A 12,756-nucleotide genomic window follows, 5' to 3' on the forward strand; every position below is an offset into this window, starting at 1 on the left:
AATGCAATTCCTTAATGCTTATGGTTACCTTTGTACATTATGTTAAAGCAATAAACAGAAATTAATAACAACAATTTTTAAATTTGTTAATGGACATCTATTATTCAATAACGGTACTAACCTACATTTGTAGTACACTAAAAATTTTCTGTTTTCACAGAGTCGGTATCATTTGCACCATGATCTGCATAGAAAACTCTTTAGTCGAGCTGTAAACCAATTTTCGGATGATTTATTATAAAGACGGGTCGAAAATTTCTTCAAAAAGAAAAATATACCTATATACAGTATATACATAAGATATAAAATTGTTCTTTGTATACAGAATAAAAAAGTAATCTGTCCTACTATTTGGATATGAATAGTTCAGTAATTCACTTAGAGAGGGAGCTGAAAACGTAAAATTTTTTTAGTACTGAAGTATAGAACCACAGAACTAAAAATTGTTGAATACAAATAAATTAACGGTATTATAACATTCAATATAAACAATTAATATTAAATAAAACCATCCACCTCTGTCATTTATTAATTTTCATCATAACACAATACAATTGAATATAAATAACATTACAAATCAGATCTAAGTACATGTCTTTTATATACTATCAAATCATATAATACAAAACCATTACGCTACATTTTCATTAATTCTGCCAGTGAGAATCAAAACCTGCTGCTGAATCCGAATCCGAGTCCTGAAGGTTCCTTTGGACGAGTGCCCTGGTATGACTATTTGGCGTTCCTGGTGTGCTATTTGTTCCTGTATTCTCCAACGGCCTCTTCATCTTTCTTTTGCTTTTTAACACATTTTCCTATGCACCAATAAAAATTAACTATTTATTTAATTTTATTATCATATACTGTTTTCTTTCTATACCTTTCCTTTGCATACTTTAAAACGTAAAAGAATGTGTAAGGCATTACAATAATTAAAAAAAAATATTGTTAAGGTTATTAAATTACCTGTGCAACATTATCTGCTGAACCCCAACCCTTGTGAAAGTTTGAGGTGTCAATAGGGTTAATTGGCACCGTATTCCCAACACCAAGAAAGTTACTGAAGGCTTCTGTTGTTTTCTTGACGCGTACATTTAATGATCCTATTCGTAAGAAACCTAAATCTTTTTCTATTTAAAAAAAACAACATTGAATATAACGTTTTTGGGGTATTAAAATCACTAATTACCTGTCGTTTTCTTTCTTGATTTCTCTGAAACGAGAATAGGTTAAATATAATAAGTCTTGTTCTTTATTAATATTTTATTATAACCAGAAATAAATTGCGGATAATACATGCAAAATAATATCATGCAATTTCCAACTAATCTACTTATTCTACATTTGTTATTTTTGGCAGTTCTAATAATACATTGTTAATTGCTATTCGTGCATTATTAAAATTTAAAAAAATCTACGAATATAAAACATCTAAAACTACGTGCAAAAATGTTAGTTACATGCATGCTAAATTAAAATATTCAAACAAAAAAAAAAGAAATAATTCTGAAAAAAAAAATAAAATGTAATATTTTGCTCCTTATTCAAGACTAGAAAAGACTAGATTAAAGTGCTAATCTACGTCTTGGAGGATAGTGTGTATGAACCAGTTTTCGTAGCGATTAACGGTTCATTCGTTTCGAGCGGTCTATGCCACTTTGTGCCGTGATGAAAACTTTTGCGCAAAAAGCTCGGTCCCTTCGACAGTGGCTTCACATGCTTAGCATATCGAATTTCAACCCGAGGGTACTCACTCTGATTTACGATCGCTGTTGCTTGAATATGTGACGTTTTATATTGACTCGGTGTTCTTCCACTATAATCTCTTATACCTGGTCCGGCTCCTATAATAATTAAATTCCCTTTAGAAATAAATTAACTAAATTTCCAAATTTTATTTACCATATGTTTGAATTAATAAATCGTAAACTTTTTCCCTACCAAATTGGGCGGCTATATGAAGTGGTGTATAACCCTGCGATTAAAAAAGATAAATGTTATTTTCTGTTGACTTTTATTGTTAAATAAACATAAAATTAACGTAGAGTACAGGACACATCGACGACCATCAATCATCATAAATACCAGTACCGGTCATTTTTTTGTGCGTAATTGCCCAATTAGAATGGCGGGCAGATTGTCCGGCGCTGACATAAACAAGCGCGAACAATGGCCGGCCCATAAAACTCCATTGTGCGCCGATAACGCTCGAATTCATTCGGCACGAGTATGTTAATTCGGCATAATGCAAATTTATGTGCGGCGGACGTGCGCGTGCATATTTATTTGCACCGAGCAATTTAGACAAATTCGCCGGAATTTAAATTGGGTGCGCGCACGCGTTCAAAACCTGCGCCCTACCCCAACCCAATACCGTTCGATTAAAGAATAGTTAAAAATTGGGCCGCGCAATCAATTAGCCTTAATAATGCGTTAAGCGAACTCGAAATCGGCGCTGACACTCGCAAACGGCCATTTATTAAATGCCGTTAATTCTCTTCGGACAATCGTTTCCAACCGTAAATTTCAAGTGGTATTTTAAATAAACATATCAAACTCTATTTATATGATTATTCTATTCAATGCTAATTATAAAGAGAAATTTATTAAAAACATAGAATAAGTAATCGGTTTTACATGCTGTGCGAGACCGCAATGATTTCTAAACATTAACATTAGATGTTAGCTAACTTTAAAACAATGTAATGCAGAGTGTTCTTTGCATCAAAGTTGATATGTAAAGTTTTAAAAATTATTTTATTAGGATTTAAGACTTCCTCTTTTTGCTTTTTAAGACTATGTCTTATTTTTTCTGCTTCATCAGGTCGCTTGAGATGCTGAAATTCAGAGTTCGTGTCACCTTTTCGACGGTCGTCCAACAGGTCTTCAGGTCGTCAGGTTTATTATCCGATCTTTTCAGGTTACACCTTTAATCGTTCTTGGCGTTCTTGACATTGTATTATTTATTTATATTGCAAGCAGTATTTCTCTGATATTAGCAATATCTAGTCTTCTGTTAGCAGCACGTATCGACGATGAGTATCTGTTTTTCTGCCAACAATATCTAGTCTTCTGCATGCAGCAGGTAGTATTCTAAAAGCAATATTTAGTCCTCTGTCATCAGTATCTAATCTTCTGCCCACAGAAGCTAATGTTAGCAGTATCTAGCCTTCTGCCAGCAGTATTTAGTCTTCTACAAGCGGTATCTAGTCTACTAAAATCAGTGGTTGGTCTTCTCTTAGCAGTATTTATTCCTCTGCTACCAGTATCCAGGCTTTTACCATTAGTATTTAATTTTCTGTCAGCAGTGAGTAGTTTTCTGTAAGTAATATCAAATCTTTTTGATTTTTGACGTATCCGCCTTAGTTTCCGATGCATAACTCAGTACCGGTCTTATTTTGCTCTCCTTGAACATGTATTTATTCCTCTACATGTTTCTTAGATATCCAGATATTCTGGAGCATTTATTAACTTGTGCCCTAATTACTTGGTGCAACTTTCTGTAGCTAAAGATTATAACGCCCAGGTACCAATGGTGTAGACTCTGTGTAAATGGGCAATCATTCACTGCCAATTTACACCTGCCACGCTCATCTTCGATATCACCATTCCTTCAGTCTTCTTCTCGGATAACTGTGTTTACTCTCTTCGCAGTAGTTTGGAATCGGTATAGCATTCGCTGCATAACATGAGATTTTCTATGATTTTTTGTCCCGCTCTTGACTTCGTTCACGCTTTAGATTATTTAGTCCATAATCAGATTGAGTAGAAATGGGCTCATAAAGTCGCCTTGTCGGATAGATTCCCTTTTGTCTTTATGCGTGTTTTATTGATCATATTTAGCTGTTCAATCACCTTAATGTAGTTGTATTTAGTCTCGTGTTAAATTATATTGACATGGACAAAGTAAGTAGGTACGGTCTGGTTTCTATGGATATATATTTTTGTGTATTGCTTCTAGTGAAATTTACTGTATAAATAAAAACATAGAAATGTTAATTCTTCCAATGACGTCACAGCAAAACCTTTGCGGGGGGATACGTTCATAACAACAGCATTCATAGGGAGTTGGATAACTTTATACAGTATGTTTATTTAACGAACCTTGGTCTGTCCCTCATTACGAAAGACCTATAAAGAAATTTGTACAAACAGAAAGTTGTTCACTGTTCAGTTTGCCACATACAAACTTCATATACAACGGAGGACCATATACAACTCCAACTTCCTTATATTAGTCCCATATTAATTCTCCTTAAAGCATTGAAATTTTCCAGCAACCGTTGGATATGTACATACAAGATGTACCATTTTGTTGTAAGCGATGTTTTTTGAATAATTTGAAAACAACTCAATATTCTGTTTGGAGTCGACCATTTTATTGAAATTTGGACTTGTACAATTTGTTTAGACACTTTCTAAAAGTGATGTCTGGTACCTATAAGACAGTGACCCTCAGCTTTCACCACAAAATCGGGCCTTTTTTCGACGTTTTTAAACACTATGGCGAGTGTTTCGGGCGTTATTTCGGCGATTTTCTGGCGTACGTCGACCTTAAGTTGCTCGAGAGTGTCTGGCTTGTTGACATAAACCTTGCTGTTAAGGTATTACCGCAGGAAATAGTCGGAGGCGTCAAATCAGGCGAACACGCCGGCCAGTCGTAATCGACATTTCGATATCAATCGATTTGGAAACATGGTACGCAGCAACATGACTGCTCATTGTTAATTGGGCAGTATGGCATATTGCATCATCTTGCTGGAACCAGTAGTCCTCCATGTCATTTACACAATTTCTGCACGTTCTAGAGGTGTGTAGCGATCCATGGTTCTAACTTGGCGATTTGAGAGCTGGTTGTCAAGTTATTCAAAAGAAACATCGGTTACAACAAAATGGTACACCCTATATAACTCCATCACCACCGATTGCTGGAAAATTTCAAATCAGGTTATGAAATATTTGTCTTACCTGGACTTTTAATGATGTTAGGCGTCGGCTCAGGTGTGTTACACCAATCATCGGTTTGTAAATATAGGTTACAGCAAAACACCAAGCATAATCCCTACAGAAACCACTATATGTATACAATCATTCGTTTCGTTTCCCGAATCACACTAACTAGACGGTTTGCGCTTATTAACACTATTCTTGAATTGTGATACTAACATAATCCGTTATTGTCAGTTAAACACGATCAGGACTGAGTCTTGGTCGTTTGGATATATTGTTTTGAGCGTATAATAATAGTTACAGTTAAGCGTTTTAATGTTATAATAAATTTAGACTAGAATTAGTCAACGTCGTGTTGAAGGACGTTTGTGCGATGACTAGTACATTATACATTATCTGTGCTGCTGATTAGCATTTGTTAGGGTCAATTTACCAAAATTTTCAGAAGAGTTACTACGATATCTTCACTGGTGATTGTTATGATGATGAACCACTACATGCAACGGCTAAAGTGATGATGTGTATGTTTTGCCGTACTGTCAATGTCTATGAAATACAACTATAAATTGGCTTAAATACTTTTTGTTTGATATCCTCATCTTCAGGTTTCGAACTGGACCATCCTAAGATGTCGTTCCATTTTAGGTGAAAGTATTTTATTTTGTTTTAATAACACATAATTGTGTGTCAACAATTCTGCTGCAGATGGTTTTTGTTGTAACTGAAAAACTATTCCAAAATTAAGCCCAAAATTTGTAAATTATGTTCATGTACTGTAAATGTAATATACAGGTTTGCAGTTGATCTGCAACGGTTCTTGTTGCATATTAGGTTGGGAATACCAACCAGTGTGAAGTGAGACCATGTAAGACAAACAATGACAAGTAAAGCCAAGTAAACTTAGTTTTGTACAATAAAGTATTAGTGAAGATCTTGACTTTTATTGACAGAACACACCAAGTTACGTCACGCTTCTTTAACTACTGTATACTAAGTTACTTTAAGCCATGCTTTATCCACATTATCTAACAAAGTGTTGTTATGAATTTTTTGATTTAAAGTGTGGTTAAATCAACGTTAGGCGAGTATATATTGTATATTCAGCCGATTATTATCTCATTTATATAATTATCGATGGATATGTGAAGTTGCACATACAACTTCTTTCTAGTCAATTGGCAAGCATCTTACTTCAAACATAAATCAATCACCGCTTGTTGTTTTCAAAGAAGGTCGTAGATCAGAGCAAATGATATTAGTAATGGATCTTCCTGAAGATATTGCAAAGTGTCATGAAATTACCTCAGTTAGTCTTGGTTTTGGCAATCCAGGTTTGATCCTTTTTGTGGATATACTCAGCTGGAAATGCCAACTACTACAAATATGGAAAAGTCATGAAACTTATATCAATTCCTAAAGAAAAGTGAACGTTGTCTTGTAACAGAAATTTATTTCGATATACAGCAGAATCAGCTGCTAATACTGGTAGTTTGATGCTAATAAATTCCTTGCAGTTGCTTCCAACTCTTCGATGTCTTCAAATAGTATTGTTTTACGATAATTTATAACAATTTCAATTCTTTTTTTAATCCAATAAGATTCTTTAATTATGAAAAATGCTACCACGTTGAAAATTCTATGAATTCTACAAATTCTATGAATTTGTCGCTTTGTTATACATTTTTTTCGTGACCTGAAGAAACAGCGACACTGTTTCTTTAATCACTTCCATGTCTTGCCTATCTTTGTGAGATTTTAAACGACATCCATTCGAAACATGTCTCCATATCTATTTGCTTTACGCATAGTTTCTGCAGTTTACTGCAGTTGGATCCTTGCCAAACTAAATTTCACCTGGAATACTTCTGCAATTGTAAAGCTTTCGGGTTTATTCCTCATACATGTAACACGCCTCTTTATTTGTTATATCACGTTGATCTTGTTATAGGCAGAAATATGTAAGAAAATTATATGGCTACTGTAATGATTAAAAGTGGTAAAATGAATCAATGCTGTGCGTTCCATTTATTGTCTTACATCAAAAATACCATAGAATTCAATTATTCATTTGTTTGGTGGATCTAAAGAAGACCTTCGACAGAGTTCAGCTGAAGGTCGTTACGCGGATTCTGCAAGAACAAGGACATTACAATCAAACCTCGATGTAACCGGATCAATACGAGAAACGCAGTGTTGGTTAGTGCTAGTGTAAAACTATAACACTAGACCTAGAACTAGAAAGATTCGGGTGTAGCCGCACGTCTCTCAAGACGGCTAAACCGAAATGATTCTAGTTCTACGTTTTGTGTTAGTTCTAGTGATAGTGTTAGTGTAAAACTAGAATGATTCTAGCTCTAGGTATAGTGTTAGTTTTACATAGTAACAGTGCTAGTGTAAAATTAGAACTAACAGAATCATCAACAAGAACTAGAATCATTCGGGTTTAGCCGTCTTTAGAGACGTGCGGCTAAACTCAATTAATTCTAGCTCTAGGTATAGTGTTAGTTTTACATAGTAACAGTGCTAGTGTAAAACTAGAACTAACACAAGACCTAGAACTAGAAACATTCTGGTTTAGCCGCACGTCTTTCAAGACGGCTAAACCGGAATGATTCTAGTTCTAGGTCTTGTGTTAGTTCTAGTTTTAATTGTTGTGTAGCGCTAGACCAAGAACTAGAATCATTCGGGTTTAGTCGTCTTAAGAGACGTACGGATAAACCGAAATGTTTCTAGGTTTAATGTTAGTTTTAGTGACAGCGCAAGTGTAAAACTAACACTATACCTAGAACTAGAATCATTTGGGTTTAGTCGCACGTTTTATAGACGGCTAAATCCGAATGATTCTAGTTCTAGATATATTGTTAGTTCTAGTTTTACACTTGCACGGTCATTAGAACTAACATTAGACCTAGAACTAGAATCATTCGGGTTTAGCCGTATTGAGAGACGTGCGGCTAAACCCGAATGTTTCTAGTTCTATATCTAGTGTTAGTTATAGTTTTACATCTTTATTTCTTGAGTTTAATAACACTTGCTCAGTGTTTAAATAATTATTAATGCAAATATTATTATTACACATTATATTAATATTACATGTATATTATAATATTATATTTTTCTTCCTATGACGTCACGTTTCCTACCTCACCCCGTCAACGTCAGTTTGTTGGAGTTGGATAACCTTATAACTTATACTCAACGGACTTTGGGACAGACCTACTAACACCTAATAGATTAGGTGCAGGGAGTATATATCGATGACATATACTAAGGATCTCATTTTGACCTCGGAAAAGGAGCACCTGGCAAAACTGCGGCTAGTATGGAGCATTTGGTATGCCTGATTTTGCAACCCTGCCAAATATTTTTAGAAACGCACAGGTAATATTCCTGAGATGTAGTAAATCCAGCGAATCGCCTAAGACCTACTATAGCGAGTAAAATTCGATATAACTTTTTCAGGCAGACTGTACCATGGATGATGGAACTCATTTCATTCTTGAAGCTATGGCATCAAACTTCAACGATTTAACCAGCCAAAATAACATATCATACCTTAGATTTCTTGATGATAATATCATTCCTCAAGTAGAAGCTCAGAACGTCTTCGTATTAACCTGGTTGAACATTTATCCGTACCAAAATAATACAAATACTGCCTAACATGCGCAGATTGATTTTCAGGTTGGCCCGACATAATTTCAATGGAAAACATGAAATCATGCACAATTGTAAAAGCACTAATTTGATGAAGAATTTCCCGATTTGATATGGCATTGTGAATCAAAAAATCTTGCAATAAGAGAAGGAATGTCAAATAATAATAATAATAATATCTTTATTTCCATAGGCTGTACAGCATCAGAAATTGTCATTACACTAATGATTACAAAAGATAGTCAGTACAATACGTACGTTTCGTCGTCTCACAGCGAACATGCACAGCGAAAATACAACAAAACAATGACAAAAGGAAACAAAACAAATTACTGCAATTCTCTGTCATCGTCGTGGTCCCATTCCGTGTTTAGTAAAAGCATTTGGATATAAGGAAGATTTTCAATTTATACTTGAAACGGTTGAAATCAAGCCTTTTAAATGTTATCGGCAAATGATTGTATAAGCGAATCATCATATGTTGAGGGCTATTTTGGGTGAGAGACAGTCGGCATTTCGGTATGTACAGATTGTCAGCCTGCCTAGTGGGGTATTGAGTATTTATATCACCACTCCTAGCAAACTCCGTAAGGTGTTTCTTTACATATAAGAGTGAATGCAGAATATAAACACAAGGCATGGTTAATAAGCGATTCTTTCGAAATGATTCTTTACATGATTCATTATAAGACAAATCAAACATCGACCTAATGACTTTCTTCTGGGCCACAAACACCCGTTGTGAAGTCGAAGAATTGCCCCAACACACAATGCCATAATTTAGATGGGAATAAACCAAACCATAATAAATAGTTTTGACAATTTCGGTATCAAGTACCTTCCGAAGTTTCAAAAACAAACCGAGAGTGAGGACAGCTTCTTTGAAAGAACTCGTGTCTGCTCATCCCAGGAAAAGTGTGCATCAAACTGGATACCAAGAAATTTCACATTGTCTGCAGATTCAACCGATGTTCCGTCGACTTTACCCGGCACGCTGAAATCAGGTTTATTGTATTTTGAGGTAAACTGCGTTAGTTGCGTTTTACCACAGTTCAATATCAAACCATTGGCGTTACACCAGTGTAGCATTTTGCGAGCAACATCAGTGATCCTCATTGACAACTGCGGAACTGATTTAGCCTTTATTGCGACGGAACGATCATCGGCAAATAAAACCTGTGTACAATCTGCACAAGATAAAGGGACATCGTTTATGTACAAAATGAAAAGCAACGGCCCCAATATGCTCCCCTGAGGGACTCCATATTGCACTGGGAGGAGAGACGAGTAGACAGTACTATTATTCCTTGACCACTTTACCAGCTGCTGCCTACCAGACAGGTAACTTTGAATCTACGCTAAGGCTGGGCCTCGAATACCATATCGACTCAACTTTTCTAAGAGCAGTTGGTGATGTAGAGTATCAAACGCTCTAGACAAGTCAAGGAATAGGCCACAACACACAGACCGAGCATCCAGACCCTCCACCACAGATGCATAAAAATCCAAAACAGCATCCTGAGTTGACTTATCAGTTCTGAAGCCAAACTGATGATTATTGATTATATTACACTTGTTAGCGAATTTATTTAGTCGCGTAAAAAATGCTCTTTCAAAAATCTTTGAAATTGCCGGAAGAACAGCTACAGGTCTATAATTGGACATCACTGAAGGGTCTCCCTTTTTGAAAATGGGGGTTATAGAGGCTATCTTGAAATTCCCCACATACAAACGACTCATTAATGAGAGCTGTCAATGTATCAGTTACAATGTGAGATACCTTGCCCAACAAGGAACAAGGTATCTCATCACAACCGCTCGAGTGCTTGATAGCCACGGACTTAATTATGTTAGCAACTTCTGAAGCTGTAACTGGAGTTAGAAAAAGTGAGCAGTTATTAGTTTTTATGCTTATTAGTGCCTCAGAAACATTTACAGTCGAGCAGCTCACCAATTTTCCAACAGAATTGATAAAAAATTCATTAAAAAGTTCAGCAATATCAATGAGAGCTGAGACCTCGGCACCATTATCACCTATAAAGGTATTAGTCGCTGTAATAGTTTTGTCTAAGGAATGCTCCTTTCGGGCCAGGTCCCATGCTATTTTCGACTTATTGCTTGCTGTTGAACATAGCTTACTATAGTACATATTTTTGGCAGTCTCAATAGATCCCAAATGACATCTCAGCCAATCCTTATATTCCGCATCTAAAGCCGGATTCCTTACTAGTTTACATAAGTGATGGAAGCTCCTCAGGTCGCTAGACTGTCTCCTAATATCCTGCATAATCCACCCCTTGTCGGTGGATGTGATAACAGATTTCCTCAAGGGGTAGCTGGATTGGAAGCCATTATAGAAGTGACTGTAAAATGACGAAAAAGATGCCTGAAAATTGAGATGGGAGTTTAAGTATTTAAAGGTGCTCAGGGTTGTTACAAAACTACTCAGATTAACCCTATTAAACCGACGTGTCAATGCCAAATGTGGGTGTATACCTTTGGCACACACTGGAATAGGAACAGAAGTAATTTGAGCAAGGTGATCGGAGAAACTCGTGTGAACCACCTTGGAGCTGTTAGGTACTACCACGTTAGTAAATATGTTGTCAATAGTAGTGGCTGATGCGTTCTTTACTCTAGTATGACTGAAGATTCGTTGATGAAGATCATGGGACATAAGAATATTAATTGTGCCAATCACATGGGGACACTGATAAGCCGCAAAATCCATATTGAAGTCCCCACAAACAACCAAGGGACCACGACGACTGCGAAAATTAAGAAGTAAACGCTCAAGTAAGCCCGCGAATAACGATAACTTTGATAGCGCGAAACTTAATAGCAAATCAAGCTAAAAACGAGAGAGAGAGAACTGAAACCTTTTAGAATTCGCGAAAACAGACCATGAATATTGTATTGGTTTGTATATTATGGGAATCACGATCTCTTCACTCTTCTTATGACATCCGATACGTTATGCAAAATTTTTACTAAAATTTGTGATTTGAGTTAGTGTAAGAATTTGCAGGAAATGTAAAACACTGTTAAATCTCACTATGTTGTGGTGGCATAGTTATTGAAGCATTGATTGTGATCAAGTGAAAGTTAACATGAAATGTTTCTTTCAATATCTTCTTTAAGAATTCTATGAATCTGAAACATTGTATGGTGCCCTTTTTTAATATTAAGAATTAATTTAAAAACGTAATACACTACATAAATTTTAAGATTAAGTCCATAATTACTATGTTAACAACCTTGATGACTAAAACAGTGCCATTTAGAAATTATTTTAGTTTGCAGGTTTTACGAGTAACTTAATACCTTTTATTACATACAAGAACAAACATATAAGTATCATAATTACATTATGTTGACAATTAAATCGTAACGTTGTCATCTCGGGGTTCGTGTTACAGTTCTCCATATAGTGAAGACGTCTCTTACGGGTAGACACTTAGCCCAGACATTAATAACCCGGCATAACGTCCCTAAACAAATGTAAACTCCGCGAACAAGCTGTTATCCATAATGCTAACGTTACCGTCGGGAGATGACATATCTACCGTATAAGGAATGTCCGGCATTCGTCCTCCCGAACCCTTCCCCCGGGAACCTTCTTCCCCAACCGAACCGTATATATACCTGCCCGGTGTCTGGACGCAACGACACGCGGCGACTTCGAAATTAGCGTCCGGGACAGCGACCATAACTTACCCGAGTTCTGTGATAATAAATAACGCGCGTCCGGCAAAATTCTTCGACGATCGGAGCGCGACCCGCACGTTATTATTCATAACCGCTTTATTTATAAATATGAATAAGTTAAGCTTGGGCAAACTCTACCGCGATGATTGCCGTGATGAATCTGAGGGCTGGCGTTTTGGATTTATGATCCTCCAAAGTGAAAAGAGAAACTAAGATTTAAACGGCAAACTAAACTTAGCTAAACGTTACATTGAGACGTATGAGCTTGCAAATGTGATAATTGAATTATGAGTTTAAATTTGTAATCAGGTACAAAAAATAAATGTGTACTTACTCCATTCTGTATAATCCGACCATCCAGTTGAAATTAAAATGGAACATGCAAGAATAAGCAACATTAATTCTTTTCTTACATTAAATAGTGAATAGTTTGGTTCCTTA

General features: G+C 36.0%; 1 protein-coding gene across 1 annotated transcript; it reads right to left on the reverse strand.

Moving 5' to 3' along the window:
• Positions 1-496: 496 nt before the first annotated feature.
• On the reverse strand, positions 497-12,676 carry LOC111429472 (ankyrin repeat domain family member sosondowah; the record flags this gene model as incomplete). Its single annotated transcript, XM_023065394.2, has 6 exons — positions 497-815; positions 967-1,130; positions 1,190-1,213; positions 1,755-1,844; positions 1,903-1,975; positions 12,650-12,676. Coding segments are annotated over 6 exons (546 nt in total), but the record flags the coding sequence as incomplete, so codon positions are not given.
• Between the last annotated feature and the right edge of the window lie 80 nt (positions 12,677-12,756).

The sequence above is a fragment of the Onthophagus taurus genome, chromosome 1 (assembly GCF_036711975.1).
Source record: "Onthophagus taurus isolate NC chromosome 1, IU_Otau_3.0, whole genome shotgun sequence".
Classification (NCBI taxonomy): domain Eukaryota; kingdom Metazoa; phylum Arthropoda; class Insecta; order Coleoptera; family Scarabaeidae; genus Onthophagus; species Onthophagus taurus.